The 18,266-nt window shown below is 41.9% G+C and overlaps 1 protein-coding gene across 1 annotated transcript in view; it reads left to right on the forward strand.

Moving 5' to 3' along the window:
• The window catches only part of ush2a (Usher syndrome 2A (autosomal recessive, mild)), a 303,135-nt gene that overhangs the window by 56,100 nt on the left and 228,769 nt on the right, over nucleotides 1-18,266 (forward strand). Inside the window, exons 12-16 of the mRNA XM_072689926.1 lie at nucleotides 3,885-4,532; nucleotides 9,898-10,081; nucleotides 13,472-13,635; nucleotides 15,154-15,312; nucleotides 16,006-16,503. Coding sequence (XP_072546027.1) covers nucleotides 3,885-4,532; nucleotides 9,898-10,081; nucleotides 13,472-13,635; nucleotides 15,154-15,312; nucleotides 16,006-16,503 — 1,653 coding nt within the window. The remainder of the gene's footprint in view (nucleotides 1-3,884; nucleotides 4,533-9,897; nucleotides 10,082-13,471; nucleotides 13,636-15,153; nucleotides 15,313-16,005; nucleotides 16,504-18,266) is intronic.

The following is an 18,266-nucleotide window of genomic DNA, read 5'->3' on the forward strand; positions in this document are numbered from 1 at the left end:
CTAAAGGGCATCTAGTAACAGCGCCTTAGGCAGAGAATGCACAGCTTGCAAACGCTTTTGTAGCAAGCTGCACAAAGCCACTCTAGCCACTCTAGCCAGAAAGTCTCTAGTTCTTAGATTCTCTTGAGTCATCTTTCATGCACAGCTTGTTAAACGTCTATCCACAATTAATTTGCTGGTATTTTGTGGAATCCATACTTTCCTCCCCAGTGCAACACACAACACCACAACCCAAAAGCATGACGGATCCACCCCCATACTTCACAGTTGGCAAGTTGTTCCTTTTCAATAAAATGCACATCCTTTCCCCCCCAAACAAATCTTTAATTGTGGCCGAAGTGTTCTGTTTTGACTGTAGACATCAGTCCATAAAACTCTTCTGGCTTTTCCAGATGTTCTCTAGCATACTTCAAGCATTGTGTTTTTGACGAGGTCACAGTTAAGGCTTCCTTCTTATGACTCTTTCATGAAAAGGATGTTTCTACAAGCAGTGCTGCACAGTGAAGCGGTAAACAGCCCTCTCGACTCTCTAAACCTTCATACCAGTTCTTGGAGGCTTGACTTACCAGCATATGAATATTTCTCTCCCCAAAGAGTTTCCTTGAGTTTATCTTGGCCTCCACAGTTCCCCGGAACATTCTGCACTGTAGAAAACACAAGCTGAAAACACTTGAGTGTCTTCTTATAATCTTGTTAGATCATTCCACAGTTGCTTAGAAGACTTTATTTGATGAGGTGTGATGAGTCCCAGAATTGATAAAGTTTGGAAATTTGATTGAGGAGTTTGTTAATTATAATTGATTACATGCCTCAGGCCTGATTTGCTAATCAAGGTCTGAGCCTTTGCAATATTTAGGGTTGTGAAAGTTTTTGCAGAGGCCACAATAATGTTTATTTTTTTATGTTATAAAGACAGATTAACTATTTTTCATAACATAAAATTAGGAGTTGTTGAAAATACTAAAAAATAAAATATAAAGCAGAGACTGTGTTTATTACTTTTCAATTAAACAAACCAAAAAAACTGAAAACAACAAATTGTGTTATTTGGCCAAGGGTGCCCAGTCTTTCATACAACTGTAAGTTAATAAACACACTACGTTCAAACACACTTGAAACATCATACTTCTCATAGTCTATATGTAAATGCCATGATTAAATTGTTTGGGCACTGTACACACTGAACACACCCTTGGCCAGTCTAATTTTTTCCCCCATCAAATTTACTGCAAGCTGTAGCCAAATGGATTTTTTCCCCTCTCTTTTTCAACCATCTCAGGTCCTTTGTGATAAATCTCTTCCATCCCCCCTCCCACCCTTTCCCTATGCCTTTGAAGCATTTCTTATGAAATGCAAACGAACGTTACTTAGAAGATCGTGCGCATTGCTAAGCCAGGATATCAAGGGCCGCCTAATTTTAATTTAGTAATTCAATGCCAAGTTGATTATAATAAACCGCCCCTGTCCCCGTTATTTTTCATGCCGCTTACAAGACCTGCTTCTTTGTTTGTCGCTCCCACAGGTATTTCTCAGAAATTAGATTTGATTATGGCAATTTATTACCTCCGCCACCGTTTGAGGCCAGCAGCGGCTTCATAAGGGCAAAATTTATCAAGTGGCCCAAGTACTCTGTGTACACAATACACTTTGAAATGTTGATGCATGAGAATATTATGTCGAGGAGCATTACTGATCGAGTGAGCGCCGCCTGGCCACATAGCAACACGTCCCAGTTCATGCATACACAACCGGGCAGGCACATACACATACACACACGAGAACATACATACTACCAGTTATGAGGGTGCTAACAACCCGTGCACACCCGTGTTTGACCTAGATTTTTAGTACTTATGAATAGGGATGTCCCAATCAAGGTTTTTTCACCGATCCGGTGCAAGTCTCTTAATGCTGACTATCAGCCGATGCCAATCCGATCCAGTCTTATACACAAAAGTAAACACTAGTAAAATCTCTATTTTTAGTAAACAGTTTCTAAAATCAGACATTCAGAACTGGTTTACTTACTTACAACTCTGCAGTCTGATCACTTAGTGGGTGTGCATTAGCCTCCTCCTCGGTTCTGAATGCACCGCTCAGAGCTGGCTAGAGGATGCCAGATGGCACTCGATCAATTAAAAATGCAGCTGAATTGGATCGGGACATCCCTACTTATGAACTACTGAACACAATCAAGTGTTTTATTTTATTTCCCCCCCTATCTTTTTGCTAGCTGCCCTTAGCATTATTAATGAAGCAATACAAATGAACCAAAAATGATTTTGCTAAATAATCTGCACTGTCTAGGTCACAATGAAAATGTAAGCAAATTTAAGACATGGACCATGTCAGTGTCATCATACAGAGAGCTCAGATTGAGCTTCCACTGCCTCTTGAGGTCAGACAACCCTTAAGTAAATCTGCTCATCAGAGGCTTGAAACACCACCAAAATACTATTCTGAAAGATTAAAAATTATGGTGATATAATAAAAAAAAGACCTTTTTGTTTTCTACATTTTTTTTTTCAAAAATACACAGTTTTCATAAGACATTGCTAAGCTAATATGTATTATTAATATTATTTAATATTAGTATTATTATTAATATTATTATTATTTAATTGTTCTCAATGTAATATTTATGCTTCTTTATTTGCTTGTTCCTCACCAAAACTCTTGATTCCAGCTTTTCCTCCTTCCCTCACAAGTGCTCTCATAATATCCCGAGACTAAGAACACAATAACAAATTGGAGCTATTCAGCTTTATTGTTATCGGGGTATTCATCTGTGTCACATTGCGCACTTAACATAATGTCGTAACGAGGTTTAACTGTGGGCAGGGAGCAATATATTAATATCTAAATTCATTAAAGTGGACCTCAGCCCAGGAACCGAACGCGGCAGCTGAGTGTGGAGTCCCAAGCACTTATAGTGGCGATACGCTATGCCCTTAGGCTCTGCTCAGCAACATTAGGAATAGATTACCTGTCAGGAATATGTATGGCATATTCAAATAAGCACTGCGCATATTTTAAAAACTTGATATGATTTGAATCCATGTAGACCACGTTTTTTTTTTCTTTCCAGGAGTTCCAAATGAGCTGTAATTCTTTTTCGGCCACACGGTTATTTTTACCTTTCTTTTTTTTCCCGGCCGCCTTTCTTGGGTCTTTTTAATTTATTTATTTTTCCTTTAGTGAAATTAAGTGTTATGCCTGAGGTGGGTCATTCATCATTGGGTAAGGGCCTCACTTAATGATGTCATTTCCCTGTATGTTTTTTTTTTTCTTCACATGTAATATTTCTCACTTTCTATTTGCTTACTTTGCTGTATATAATTGTGTTTAAATTTGGGTTATGGCTGTCTGTGCACACAAAGGCTAAGATACAGCAATTTTTAGTAATCTGTTTTTTTTTAATACTGTGTGATTTGAGTTATTTCCACATTACAGTGTTGGGTTACTATATAACAGTGGTGGTAACATATGCTACGTTAAATTGATTTACCATTACTTTGTTGTATGGATAACCCAGAGTTTCTGGACACCCCTTTTACTAAATGCATTCAGCTGTTTTAAGTCGCACCAATTGCTAACACAGATGTGCAAATGCACACACAGATTGTCTAGTCTCTGCAGAGATTAATTGCCTATAGAATAGAACTCTGGACAGTGTGAACCTGTTGGTGCCATGCCTAATGCCAGGCATGGGCTAGAGGGGACTGAGCTCTGGTCTTTTGGAGTTAAAGTGGGTTGATAATACATCAAACATCCCGACCTCACTAACGTTGTTGTTGCTGAATGCCTGTCCAGGGAAAGCTTTAGACATCAGAAATCAGTGAATTCACATTTTTGCTCCTTAATGCCTCCACTTCTGTTTCTAGGCCGTTCTTGTGACCGCTGCAACTACGGCTTCAAGTTCCTGAACAGCACAAACCCAGATGGCTGCAAACTATGTGGCTGCAACCCAGACGGCTCTCTCCACCAGTTCTGCAACCCCTTCAGCGGTCAGTGTGAGTGCAGGGATGGCGTCCAGGGCCTTCTCTGTGACACTTGTGCCCCAGACACCTACGGTCTGAAGGCTGGTGGTCTCTGCCTGCCCTGCGACTGTAGCCCTGTAGGATCCGTTCAGGGCTCTATCTGCGACCCTTTGACAGGGCAGTGTGTGTGCAGGCCACATGTGGAGGGACGGCGCTGTGACTTGTGCCAGGATGGCTATCACAGCCTGGGGGGAGGCAGGTCCCTGGGCTGCCTGCCGTGCCAGTGTGAGCTCAGAGGCACACTGGAGGAGTCGTCCACGTGTGATAAGGTGACGGGGCAGTGTCGGTGCAAGAGTGGCGTAGAGGGTCTGCGCTGTAACCACTGCTCCCCTCACATGTACTGGCTAGGCTCGGTTAATTCTACGCATGGATGCCAGCCATGCCATTGTGATCTTCTGGGCACTGTGGTCGGAACGGCATGCGACCCTGACAGCGGGCAGTGCATGTGCCTGCCCACCCGGCATGGTCGAGAGTGTGGCACCTGTAAGCCAGGTGAGTATGTGCATTTATGGTGGGTAATATGGAAAAAAAATAATATTGCTTGTACCAGTGGTGGTAAAAATAATCAGTTCTTAGCCGAATAACAGGCCACTCTTGAAAGGGTCTGAATTAGTTCACAAAGATAATTATGATGTTTTCTAAAAATGTCCAGGCAAAGTCAGACTACCTCATATGTATCTGAAGGGTCTCAGACTCCTGAGGATCAGTTTGGGCCCAGAGTTCTCTCTCTAATGAAATAAAACTAGGGCTTCTGAGTGGCGCAGCTGTCTAAGAATGGTCCCTACAATTGGGAGGTCACAAGTTCAATCCTCCATGATGCTATAACCCTTCGTGGCTAAGAGTGCAGGACAGCATAATTGGCCTATACCTCTTTAGGTGTCTCTTTAGGTCCTCCTATTACCCCCATACAGGGGTCTGTTCGCTGACAGACCATAGTCAGCAGTTGGTGTTCTTCTCCAGGTGCTTTCAGTGGTGTTGTTTTAGCAGCAGTTCGGTGGTTCTGTATTGGGACATATATGTTCATGACCTTGATATTGCCCATTGTGTTTACTGGCATGTATTTTAGCAGAGCCAATGATTTCAGCCAGTCTTTCTTCTGCTTTTTGTTTAATAATTGTGCATCCACACACACAGCAGACTGTGACAGGTACAGATCGGTGGATTAACAGCCAAATTGAACTGTAATACTGTGGAATACTGTTTTACTACTACTATAGCCCATTACAACGTTCACTGAAGTCATACAGATGTGTGCGTTACTGTCACAGAGTGAGATCTTTTGCCCTAAACCGTGGGGAGGTCTAGAATGTGATAATTAGCAACTTAGCTGTACTTGTTTTATTACTGCTTATAAAAGTTTGACGCATTTGTCATACCTAGCAGCATTAAGCTAATATTCTATACCTCAAAAAACAGCAATGCATTCACATTCTGAGGCCTGTAGCTCCAGCCTCGTGAAGGCAGCCGAGTTTGTTTACTGTGTTGTATATTTTGGTACTGAATTTTATGTTCGAAATTCTACTGAGGTCATGTGGCGAGGTGGTTATCAGAGGCTAAACAAAACTTTTCTTCGCTGTTTTAGCGTGTAACGAGGGGAATGCCACTTGAGTGTACCTTGATTACAATGTTTAAATGATTACGTTGTGTTTAACTAGCATTTTAGATGTGTGACCGTCAAACTTAGATTTTGATGTGTTTAGGCAGTGCTGCAGAGACACACCTTAGTGCAATTTAAGCCCAACAGTCCAATCTCACCGGTGGGGCCATATCAACCAGGGACCAGCCACGGCAAATCCCACTGGTGGAACCGTATTTGCTTAAGGGTTAAAAGGAAACGTCCACTTTCCAGTATAACTGATGGTGCCTGGGGATATTATTTATCACTGTGCCGTCCACTCTGTTGAGCTGCTGAGAAATAGAGTAATAAAGTAATATCACCCTCAAAAACCCTAACATTGCTAGTAATGAATGAAATGCAGCAAGAACTATTTACATACCCTGGCCTCTTTCATCATTTAGGAAAAACAAAAGTGTTTCTTTTTGCATTGTATGTGAGTGTGTATGTTGTGTGTGGAGGCGTGTGTGTGTATGTGTGTGTGTGTGTGTGCACTTGCATACTCATTACTTTAAGAGTTGTTGATCATGCCAGTGCATTCATTGCTGCCATTGTTTACCGGAACACAAAGCCATTAACTTAGCTGCTTTTTGTATTTTCTACATTATAAAGTGTTATTTCTTTCACCTAACGAACAGTTTGGCCACATTTACTCTTGGCTCATCAGAACTTTCTTGTGAGTTGTCCTTAGGAGTGACATATGTTTTGGCAGTCAGGGAAGTCTATATTGTTTAGCATGGCTAATACTCCTGTCTTCATGGAGCCAATTCCACTAGCAGCATTTGAAAGCTACTGTTGCCATTAAGAAACAGCACCTCCTGGGGTTGGGTGTTTGGACACCAGCATGGTTGGGTGGGTCTCCATGCTATAGCAAAGGTGTATTGCCAGCGGCTAAGGCGGTCAGTCTGTCTGTAGCCAGCTGTAGCAGCTGGCTCCATTGTTTTCATAATGGAGATTAACCATCCTGAAACCCTCGCTGTTTACTGTAAAACCAACCAAGCACATTTTGAGGCCAAGTACTGTGTTTCTGTTTTCAGAGCTCACTGCTCACTCACTAATCTCCAGCATCCACAGGCCAGTGTAGCTTCCTTTGTGGCACGTAACCTTCCAATAGAGTTTTTTGAGAGAATTTGAGGTAAAAAATGGCATTCTTTTATCCAGCTTCCAGCTCTGCAATTGATCTGTTCATGATCTGTCCAACTATGCATTTGCTCTTAGCAACTGATTACAGATCAGTGGCACAAATTCTTTTTAGCCTACATGGACATTTTTCTAATTGCTTGTTTGTACATTGTACAATGTTATTTTTCATTCTTAAAATGCAGTCCTGCGCTCTAGGCCTAATGATTTTTCCCCTGTCCGCCTCTGCCCTAGTCCCAGGGCTTCCCCGTCCACCATTGTTCCTGACTCTCTGGACTATGTTCCTCACCAGGCTGAGCTTTGGATCAGCCTCATATGGGACTCCTGCCAGGCTGGGCCCCCAGAGTTTTTTTTTTTTTTGTTTGTTTGTTTTTTTTACTGCTATGGTGCGTTCGGTGGATGCTCCTTTGGGGGGAGGGGGTTACTGTAATGTCTCCCTCTGCTGGCCTCAGTGTGGAGCCCATGCACAAGGACTGGGCTCCGCCCCTCACCTGAGGATCAGCTCTAAGCAAACAGGTGGAGTTGGTCACTGGACTGATTAAGACTGGTTTTTGACGCTCTGCTTGTTTTTTTGTTACTGGAATATGGATTTGCCATTGATATACCTGCCTGCCTGTGATTTGACCCCTGCTTGTCCTGATGTTGAGTTTTGCCTTAGCCTTAATGAAAAACCTTCAGACTTCCTCCACCACTCCGTCACATCATTAGTTTCAGGTAAAACAAATAGGAATGACAAGTTACAAATGTGTGAGCTTACTATAGAACAGTAACCTAGAAAATATAAAAAATGTTCTTATACATCCTAAGTTAGGGGCTGTGTAGACTACTCAAATGTACTCTAATATACCCACTAATAACACTGTTGGATCAGTCGACTAGTCCAGCACAGTGCCAGAGGTAGGTTTTGAAAGCCACAGAGTCCGACTGGACAGACCCATTTGACTGACCTGCTGAGAGACCAGTCACTGACCTTTTAGTGCAACATAGCAACAATATAAACCAACTGAAATTTCTTGTTGCTCTGTTCCAACAAGAGCAAGAATGAGCAAGAAAATGGTCCCAGAACTATGATGCTTCCTCTATCATGCTTCACAGTTGGTGTTTGTGTGCAGAATTAAGTTTCCTCCAAACATAACACTGCTTTTGTGCAAACAGGTATGCTCTCATCTGTACAATTGTCCTTAGATCTTTTTTGCTGTTACCCTTGGATTCTTTCTCTTTGCTTTCACGATTGCCTGCTTTACTACTAGAAAGAGTAGCCAGTCCAGAATTATCTCCTGTTGACAGTTTGTGTAATTGTGGATTGGGTGTACACCTAGGGCTTGAGCAATGCTTTTGTGGACGTTTCTAACTTCATTCATCTCTATAATGCATGTCCTAAGGGTCTTCTGAAAGTTCTTTTTCTTCGAGGCATGGTTTACACTAACCAGTTCTACTTGAGAAAAAGACAGACTTGAAAAGAAGACCGACATGTGTGTGCATTTATTTAATCAGTCTCAACCTGTTCTGTTTAAACTTTAAATACTTTGAGGGTGACCCTCATTTACAATGTAGCTGAGCATTATACAGAACAGATTTTATGCTGAAAAAGAACAACAAAAGCATCCGTAAAGTAAAACTATGAAACAAGTATGATAAAACAGGGCTACAAAATAAAACAGAAGGAAATCAAAACAGTTAAACTTATAATAAATTAAAAATGGTATGAGAAATCAAAAGGGATAATAAAATAAATATTTAATAAAAAAGGATAAGAAATCTGAAAAAAACTACAATAGATTATAATAGTGAATGAACAACAGTTGCAGGCTGAATGGAGGTGGTTAGAGATCAGCGAGACGATTTAGGGAATTCTGTAATAAATTGCAGCTCACACTATACAGGTGCACTGTAGCTAAAAGCAGATCTAGCTACCGGCTAAAACTACAGGCTAAGGCATCTGGCACCTGGAGGGTCATCCAGCCGCTTTTATAATTCTCTTTGTTTACAGAGAGCATTGATGTGATGTAAGATGGCATGTGACTGGTGAGGGCTTTGTAAATAAACTGAAGCCTGTGTGTTTCCCACAGCACTGCCAGAGACGACCAACCTACTTTTTGACTTGTAATGGGCAAGTCATTAACACAGGGGATCACATACTTTTTCTAGCCTGCATTGTGTGGATGTTTACTCAGTGTGCTCAAGAGAAGACATAAACAGTACAACTGTGTGTGTTGTTATTAAATAAATTATTTAGAAATATTGTGCTTGTCTGCAGTTGTGACTGTATGATCTGACCACACTGTATTAGTAATTAAATCCAGGTAATTCCAAAAGCTACTTACATTTCTTGCAACTGTAGGTCTAAAAGCCCACCACTTTCACACATTGAATACATTTTCACAGGTAAAATACATTTTCTGTCAGCGTTTTGTAAGGAAACCTGTAAACCTCTGTAAAAGAATGCATTTGTGGGCGGAGCATGGATAGGTCAGCTGTGACATATTTACGTAGCATAGGCACAAGCATCCAGTGGCAAGCCTAAAACATTAAAGCACTACAGCGCTGCGCGGAACCCCGTCACAGTAACCAGACAAGGATGTACGGCTGCTCGCTCCCCGCCCACACCACCTGATGAAATAGTGTGGGGTGTACCCGGCTCTCCGCTGAGTCTCGCGGCCCATGCCGGCACATAAAGCATGTGCACGGAGAGTGGTGCTGGCAGGAGAAAATTGAAAGCGCAGGGAGAGAGAGGGAGATCCATCTGGGAAGGCTGATGACTGTTTCGGCGGGGGCCCTCCCCCTCCCAGGCCCTGCATCGCATGACCCCCTTCGGTCGTATTTCACCCAAGGAGGGGGGAGGGTGGAAGCAGGCCGTGATTGAAACATCTCAAACTCTGTGCGCCCCTCCCGGTCTGAATGATGTCCTTGAGATCCCACTCTTTCCTTTTCCTTATGGAAGGGGAAGTGGAGAAGCATACTCTTATTAGGGCTTCAGTGCTAATTTAGCAAACTGTGGATGAAAGTTGTCACCTGCTTCCTCTCATTGTAGGGCATCATATCAGCATTTCCTGACTAAACAACCTCTTTTAATATACTATTATTTTTGTGCCATTGTCGCAGGTTATTTCCATTCTGAGGAAGGCCGCAGCGAATGTGAGGCCTGTGACTGTCACCCAGTGGGAGCCGTGGGGCAAGTGTGTGCCACAGCCACAGGGCAGTGTGTGTGCTCTCACTCATCATTAGCTGGCCGCAGGTGTGACCGATGCCAGGAACTCTACTTCGGTTTCAACCCTGTTACTGGCAGGTTAGTGTTACACACCATGAAATACACCTGCTTCTATAGCAGTTGTAGCAAACTGTATTTTTTGCATAAATGCACAGTGTTATGTTTGGAGGAAAATTATTGGTGCACACAAACACCAAAACCTCATCCCAACTGTAATATGCTGAAGGAAGCATCACAGTTCGGGGCTTGCTTTCAGCATGCTCCAGCTCACGGCGCTGCTAACTTCACTCTGCAACTTCAGTGAAGCATTCCCGACAGGAGCAAGAAATACCGATCCTTACTAATATGAATGCTGCTTTAACATTGTTATTTATCAGGTTTAAGGTATGATTTTAAATGCGTTTTGCATATTTTTATTTTAACCCTGACTCCAACACACAGTTCTGTCCTCTACAAGTTGAATTACTATTGCCTTTATTAAATTTAGCAGTTTAGCAGAGCTTAGCAGTTTTTGTAAACATCTATATGGTTCAGAGGTGAGAAACAAAACAAATTCTGATGCTTCTTTAGCAGTATTTGTACTGATGCCCATAACTACCCATAAATCCACAGGATCACAATATTGGCTGATATTATGGACGAAATGATGTATTGTCTTGCCCTAGTGTTTTTTCTTTCCTAAGGCAGGATTCATGGATACTGAACACTGGTGAATGAGGCTTATGTAGAAGACCATGCCTATCCACTTACAGTTTTATGGTGATTTGAGCCAGTTAGCAGCTCAATGGCCTGCAGGGCCAGGGCTGCGTTTGCGAAAGGTCAGATTAGCCATTAAAGTAACTTGCCTCTAAACGAGCATGCGTTTTAATGCTCTCGGCGCACTTGATTTGCCAGATACATCAGTTAGGCGGTAAATACATCATGCATTAGCTGTCCTTAACGATAGACACCCCAGCAACTCACCAACGTGAACATATGGCCTACGATAAAGACGCAAGCCTTGGCATTCTCTGTAGCTGGTGGATTAGAAAATCATTTTTCATGTGTTTTTCTTTTTATTCTCTTCTATTCAGCAGCTTTCCTTTGAGATTCTTGTTTTTTTTGAGACTTCAGCGCACACCGAGGCGTTTGGACAGGAGTCTCTTTGAATGACCTTCCAGAAAGCTCCAAGGAGATATTTAACTGCTAGCCATGCTGAGCAAAGCAGAGAAAACAGTGGGAGCCGACATAAACGGCTCTCGCATTAACCATCATTTACCTTTTTAAACACTTTCCAAAATTAAGAAAAAAAAAGCAGGATGTTTGGAGGCGCGGCAGGTAGGCCAAGTATTAATTGTCAACGAGTGGCGAGAGCGTGCGTTTTTTCAGTACATCAACGAAAGGGCCTGCCGGACATCACAAATTGTTAATCCATACGTGTCATGACGGATCGCCGTGCACACACTCCATCCGGCCTACACTCATTTGCCCGGTAAGGATGAAAAATGAACTATTTAAAGTGATTACAGGGGAAGCTTGAACAGCATCAGGAGATTCCACACAATAAAGATTTCTTTATATAAATATTACAAACTCATTTACCCCAACTCCCCCGAAATCAATAAGGCTATGCATCTTATTTTGTTGATATTATATTGCTCTGTCCAATGCAGTCCATCTAATGGGGGGTAGTTAAAAGGCCACAATATGGTTATGGAATATTTCCCATCACAGCAGATGACATAAGCCAGGCAACACAGAATGCGCCTTGTGGTTAATCGTTTAACCTTGGAGGGGGGAATCACGGTTTTATTTTTCAGAGGAGAGGGCAATATCCATTTCTGCTCCCAAACTGCAGAATGCAATTTACCTGTTTATTCTAGTCACCGTCAAACTCGTTCAATCATGTTTAGACTTCTTTGCTGGCAAAACTTTTTGCAGGCCAAACCTATTTTCAACTGCTGCTCCAGGCCTATGTTGATACAGTTTAGGGTCGCATAATTTGGACTTGCTTTATATTATATATAGCAGTGCACAGTACCATGGATGTACCAGCAGAATGCATTTTAAGTTGTTCTTTGGTATATAGGTAGTAATTGTGGCATTGTTTGGGGTGAAAAATGCTCACCCCAGGCATGCATAGGTAGTACATGTATTTTTACAACCCTGTTACTTTGCCTTAAATGAAACACATTGACTTTTGTTTTACAGAGGATTGTGGGGAAAAACATTATAAGCTCTGCATTTATTAGCTGGATTATTGTGACAGCTCACAGAAGTCACATATAAGAACTTGGTTTTAACACTGCAATTTTTAATGGATAGTGTTGCTGTCCTCTCATTATACCCTTTCAGCACAATGTGCTGTTAGCAAGCTGAAGACTTGCCTCCACTTGCTTCTCCCAGTTTGGCTTTAATGAGTATTACCGGGAAAATAATTTAGCATGCTTTCCCTTCTTATGTGTACTTACCTCCAGTTTGGTAAAAGCTAGCTTTGGCTAGCTTTAGCTTTTAGCCAAGCATGGATGTCCTTTTGTTTTTGGGCTCCCTTTCTGAAGACACTGGCACTGGAAAGGTTGTGGAAACACAAGGCCTGGTTCACATAGAAACCTGTACTCCCATAACTAGTAGTGTCTGTAGGTGATGAGCTGCTTTTCTGCATCAACAACGCCATGTTCTTCTGAAATCAATGTTGTGTTTTCACTAATCTTTAACTAGAGATTTTGCTAGTGAGCTGGGTATATGTAAATTATGGGGGTATAAGACTGATACGTAACAGTTTCGTTAAGCCAGGATTTTCATTTGAATGAGGACTCAACAATGTTTGAGGTTCATTGTTTGTCACGTCCTTGTACTTGACTCATTATTCAACTTTGCCAAGGTAAATGCAGTTTGACGTTCTGGGTGCCCAGTAATTTTCAGTTCTGTACACTGGCCAGTTTTACCAAATCACAGGGAAGTTGCATGTCTCCTTGTGAAAGAGTCAAGGTCGAACCTCATCGGGATACGCTTGCTTGGCCCACGGAACGCCACCCCCAGATGACAGGACAAATTTGCGGCTCATTAAGAGTCTCGGGCTTTTCTCAGCTGTGTGTGAGGGTGTCAGGCGCATGGCCCCAACGTCACCCGCCGCCGGCCCCGCCGGGGTCACACCCCTTCCACACCCCTCCTCCTAACTGTCTGTGGGCATCTGTGAATGGCTCCATTTAGTGGCAGTGTGTCTCTCCTTACACTCGCACACACACAGCCTGTCAGCCTATGTGTGATCCTTCTCATCCAGGCCGCTGCCAGTGACTCCCTGTGAATTCGCAGCTTTTCCAGTGTGTAAATAAATCTGGACTTGTTACTTTTGGTTAATTACCCGATTTCATGTCCTCCACAGACACTGACAATGTCAAACGGAGTGATGCAGGGTACGTAAGCGAGGCAATCGTATGTGTGTGCGTATGTGTATGAGGTCTTCTTCTCTCCTGGGTTCTATCTATCTAGGTGTGAGCACTGTGGCTGTGATCCGGTGGGCGGTTTCAATGGCTCCTGCTTGGCCGAGACGGGCCAGTGCATGTGTAAGCTTTTCGTGACGGGGGACAAATGCGACTCGTGTGTAGAAGGGGCTAGCCACATGGACCCTGCCAATCACCTGGGCTGCAGCAAAGGTCAGAACCTGAATGCACCTTCATACACTTGCGATCAATACGAAGTTGTCAGATGCATATATACACTTTGAGGTACTTAACTGTACTTTTGTGAGTGCATATTCTGTCACTGTGGTTGCAACCTCAGTAGCTTGTAGTCCATTGCATTAATTTTGTGTAGTTGCAATAACACCTGCATACTCTTTCTTCTGGCTGTTTATCACTGATGTTCTGCATCTGTATTTGAAAGCAGAACAAAACAAACTCACTGGTTACAGTACAAATTACAGCATCACTTTCATGAGACGCCATGTCAGTGCAACCTTTAGAATCTCTAGAGCTCTAATCTGTGAAGGTTTGCCTAGTAACCACTGTGATTGTATTGATGTAAAATAGAGGCAAAAAATAGGTGGTTACCTGGAGTTACCAAAGTGCATTTTTGGCAAAGACATAATACCATGGGGAAATGGTGATATATATTGTGCCTACAGGATAGCATTGTGCCTGGCCCTGCTAACACTGATGAATTGACCAGACCAGTGGGCTTTCTGTCTGGTATGAGCATTTTAGCTTTTTTTAGCAAACAACATTCTTATGAGGGTTAAAAAAGAGGGTTAGCCCTACATAGCACTTAGAGACAGCATCACTGTCTATACGAGGCAGTGAACACCTGAACGCCTTCTCTCTATACAACCCTGTGTATGCAACAGCGTGGACACAGTCATAACTTGTCTTCATGCAAAATATTGTTAGAATATTGAATCATGACTCCAAAAAGTGTGACCAAAGTGTTACACCTGTAATGTGTATTCATTTGTATTTAATGTGTATTAATTAAACTATGATAGTATGATAAAGCAGTGTGTACCATTTCAGCAGTACTTTCAGACTGCATTCTGCAGGGTCAAACACGTCTGAAGCTTTTTAAGAGTTTGAGCTTTCAGCAGGATCCTGTAAACCCTTATCCTTTTCTTTTTCCTCACTTATTTGTTCCCTTTGATTTTTGAGGTTTTCAGGCATGCCATTGCTCTGCTACTACCACCAGGAGCACCATTAATGGTTCTGTTTTTACTTAAGTTACGCATTTACCAACAGTGCTTTGCCATGTTTTCTACCATGCATTTTATAGCCTAATGGATGCATGATCTGGAGCGGAAAGTGCCAAGCATGTCATCTCTAACAAATCTGTTTGATTCATTTACTGCATTTTATATGCACCGCATTTTTTAACCTTTTGTTCACAGTCCAATTGTCATATTTGCCAGCAGTGAGATCTTTATCCCTGTTGCTTTCCTTTAGTCTGTTGTTGGTGTGGCGCAACAGATAACACCACTACCTGCCACTGAGCTACCACACCATGTGGGACTGGGGTTCGATTCCTGGGCTGGGTGACTATGCTGCGCTACACCAATAAGAGTCCTTGGGCAAGACTCCTAACACTACACTGACCCACCTCTGTATAAGAGCGTCAGCTAAATGCCATAAATGTAAATGTAAATGTGTCCATTTTTTCATATTTCTTGCTCTCTCCTTCCTCAGAGCCCAGACAGCAGCCTCCTCCACTGGGCACCGTGCTCAGCGCCAGTGCTATCAAGCTGAGCTGGAACGCTCCCGACTCGCCCAACAGCAATGCCCTCACCTATACCCTGATTCGTAATTCAGAGATTGTCCACAGCAGCCACAGCTTGCATCCTTTCGGTAGACTACACACATACACTTTTTGTTCATGTTTCTTTTTTTCTTTTCTTTTCTTTTTTAATTAACTGAAATTTACTTTTTTTTATTCTTGAGGTTTGAGGACAGGCTTAGAAAATTCTTTGAATGTTTCCATACAAAGGCATTAATGGCGAAAAGTAAGGTGATGGATGTGTCCTAGTTACTAGAACTTTTTAAAAAAATTATAAAAGGATAGTGTTTCTTTGTCGTGTGTGGTTCTTTAAAATAACCCCAGAATACCAGAAATATGGACAAAGTTTCTAAAAAATAATTGAAAATCTGTAGATTGTTATGAATTATAATAGTTAAGATGTTTTAGAAGTGATGATTAGGTCTCAAGGCAGAAAATATCTGCAAACTGAGTAAACTACAGTATGATTTAATACATTCTTACTGTGCCCAGGATACTTCTGAAATTGAATAAAACATGTAAATATATAATGTAGTGTTTGATTGTGTTTTTGTATATAAAACAAACACAACACCTTTGCATTAAAATATTGCAGAACAGTCCTTAACTATGTCACATCAAATGTTCATCAATGTGTTGATGTACTGTCAGGCATATGGCAGTATCATTGAACATAGCACTTTGCTGTATAGTATGTAACATACACAGTGCTATTACCTACTATATAAACTACCTCTACCCCCCTGTGTTTCTCTTGCATACAGGAACAATGGTGTTTACTGATTCGGGTCTGTCTCCATACACCCTTTACACCTACCAGCTCATCACCAGCAATGTCCATGGCAACACCAGCAGCTCCAGCATCAGCCTGCGAACCCTGTCTTCCATCCCTGTGCCTGACGAGCTCCAGCTGAACCTTGTGGGTCGTGCAGGACCCACCAGCGCCTCATTCAACTGGACTGAGCCCCTGAACACTTCCGGACCAGTGGAGCTCTATGTCCTGCGCTCTGTGGAGGAGCAGACCGGAGAAGAGCACCTCCACTACAAGGGTCTGAGCTTGGAGGTCACTGTGGAGGGGCTGCGGCCCTTCACCCGCTACATCTTCAGCCTACAGGCCTGCACCAATGGCGGCTGTGCCCACAGCGATAACGTCACTCTGCTCACGGCACAGATCTCACCCCAGCAGCAGCCTGCTCCACGCGTGGCCACGCTCAGCTCCACGGAGCTGCAGGTGGACTGGGAGCCGCCAGCCCTTCCAAATGGTAGGAGACTGTGGGCCATGTTCCTTGATATGGTACAGTGGTATGCAAAAGTTTGGGCACTCCAGTCAATTTTTTTGTTTTTGTGAAATGAGTAGAAGATGAACTGGTCTCTGAAAGACAATGTTGAAGATGAACGGTTCTTTGTAACATTTTAAGCTAGAAAAAAAGGCAGTCAGTGCCATACAGAAGTTTGGGCACCCTTAGAGATTTGAGCTTATAAGGTGTCAGATCTTAATTAGCTTGGTAGGGCTATGGCTTGTTCGCAATTATTGTTAGGAAAGGTTAGGAAGGTGATTTCAAATCTCAGCATAGGGCTATAAAGTGTCTATGTAGGTAGCTGTTTCCTTAATTAAATTCAAATTAATTCTTTAATTTCTTCGTTAAAACCCCTGTTTGACTGCAGAAGACTTTAAAAAAGACAATATATATATATATAGCAGACTGTGATGGTGCACTGTTCTACTGTGTAGCAATACCTGCACAAATATGACTATTCTAGGAAAAGTAATCAGAAGAAAACATTCCTGTGTTTTAAATACAAAATTCAATGTCAGTATCTTAACAATATCCATATTATTTAAGTATATTGTGTGTGAGAATCACCCCATTGTCCTGATAGGGTTTTAATTTCTTCTGAATGCAATTTCTTCTTAAGCCATTTCGTCTAAAAGCAGGCTAACACCCCTGTACATGACATTACATATAAGAAATACTAATGTCTTTAATACTATTCTATACCAATAACAGCTACTCAAACTGTACTCTGCTGCTGAGTCTAAGGGCATTTTTCATTCAAATGTTTGCTTATTTTCTTTAATTCGTCTTTAAAGGCACATGCATATAAGATAATCCACATGTTTTTTTTATTAAAATGTTCACCTCAATTTCAGCTCTTCAGCTATCTCTATAATGAGACCCTATGTGACCTAGAGCACTGTGACACCTAAACCTGAAAAATTGGTCTGATTTAAAAAAAAGAAAAAAAGAAATTCTTCATATTTCTTGTGAAACATACCTTTACTCATCTAGACGAATTGTTTTGGTGTCTGAATTAGGTTTTTCAGATTTCACACACAACCATATATGACCGACAATATGGCAATATATATCACACACAACATCCACCAATTACAGATGGGAGGTAGGTGATGGACACACAAATGTACCAGTTAGTCCCGTGAAAGCTAGAGGACGAGTTTCTGAATGTCCATGGGTCAGTTTCACACAATACATAGACAGACTCACGAATCCAGCATTCACAGATGGCGGCAGATGACTGACACACAAGTCTACCAGTTAGACACGGCGAGAGGCAGATACAGGTATTTTGACCCGTCTTCATAGCATTGTAACTCCGGATGCGAGTCACGTTCAAGGGCTCAACAGATTCAGGAAATGTGTGAATCATATATCTGTGCTGTATTATTGTAAAGAAATTAATAGAAAGAGTAAGAAATATACTGTTTGTTTGTAGTGGGGTTAACCACACCCCATTTTAAACATTTGCTTGTTTGTGTGAGACATTTTGTTGCAGATGTCAAGAATGCTGGTATATGTACATGTTGAAGGCATAAATATTAACGAGTCAAGACTGTTTTTGAAATTGGCTCATTTTACAGCCCTCTTTTGCTTTTGCATTCTAGAGCACCTTTAAGAAGAAGTGTGGCAACTGATATTCAGTCAGATAAGCACTGCTTCAGTCAATGTATCAGTCAAATATATTCATATTGGTCATATTGTGTGACTTGACTGCACTTTAGAGG

Source organism: Salminus brasiliensis, chromosome 10 (genome assembly GCF_030463535.1).
Source record: "Salminus brasiliensis chromosome 10, fSalBra1.hap2, whole genome shotgun sequence".
Lineage (NCBI taxonomy): Eukaryota > Metazoa > Chordata > Actinopteri > Characiformes > Bryconidae > Salminus > Salminus brasiliensis.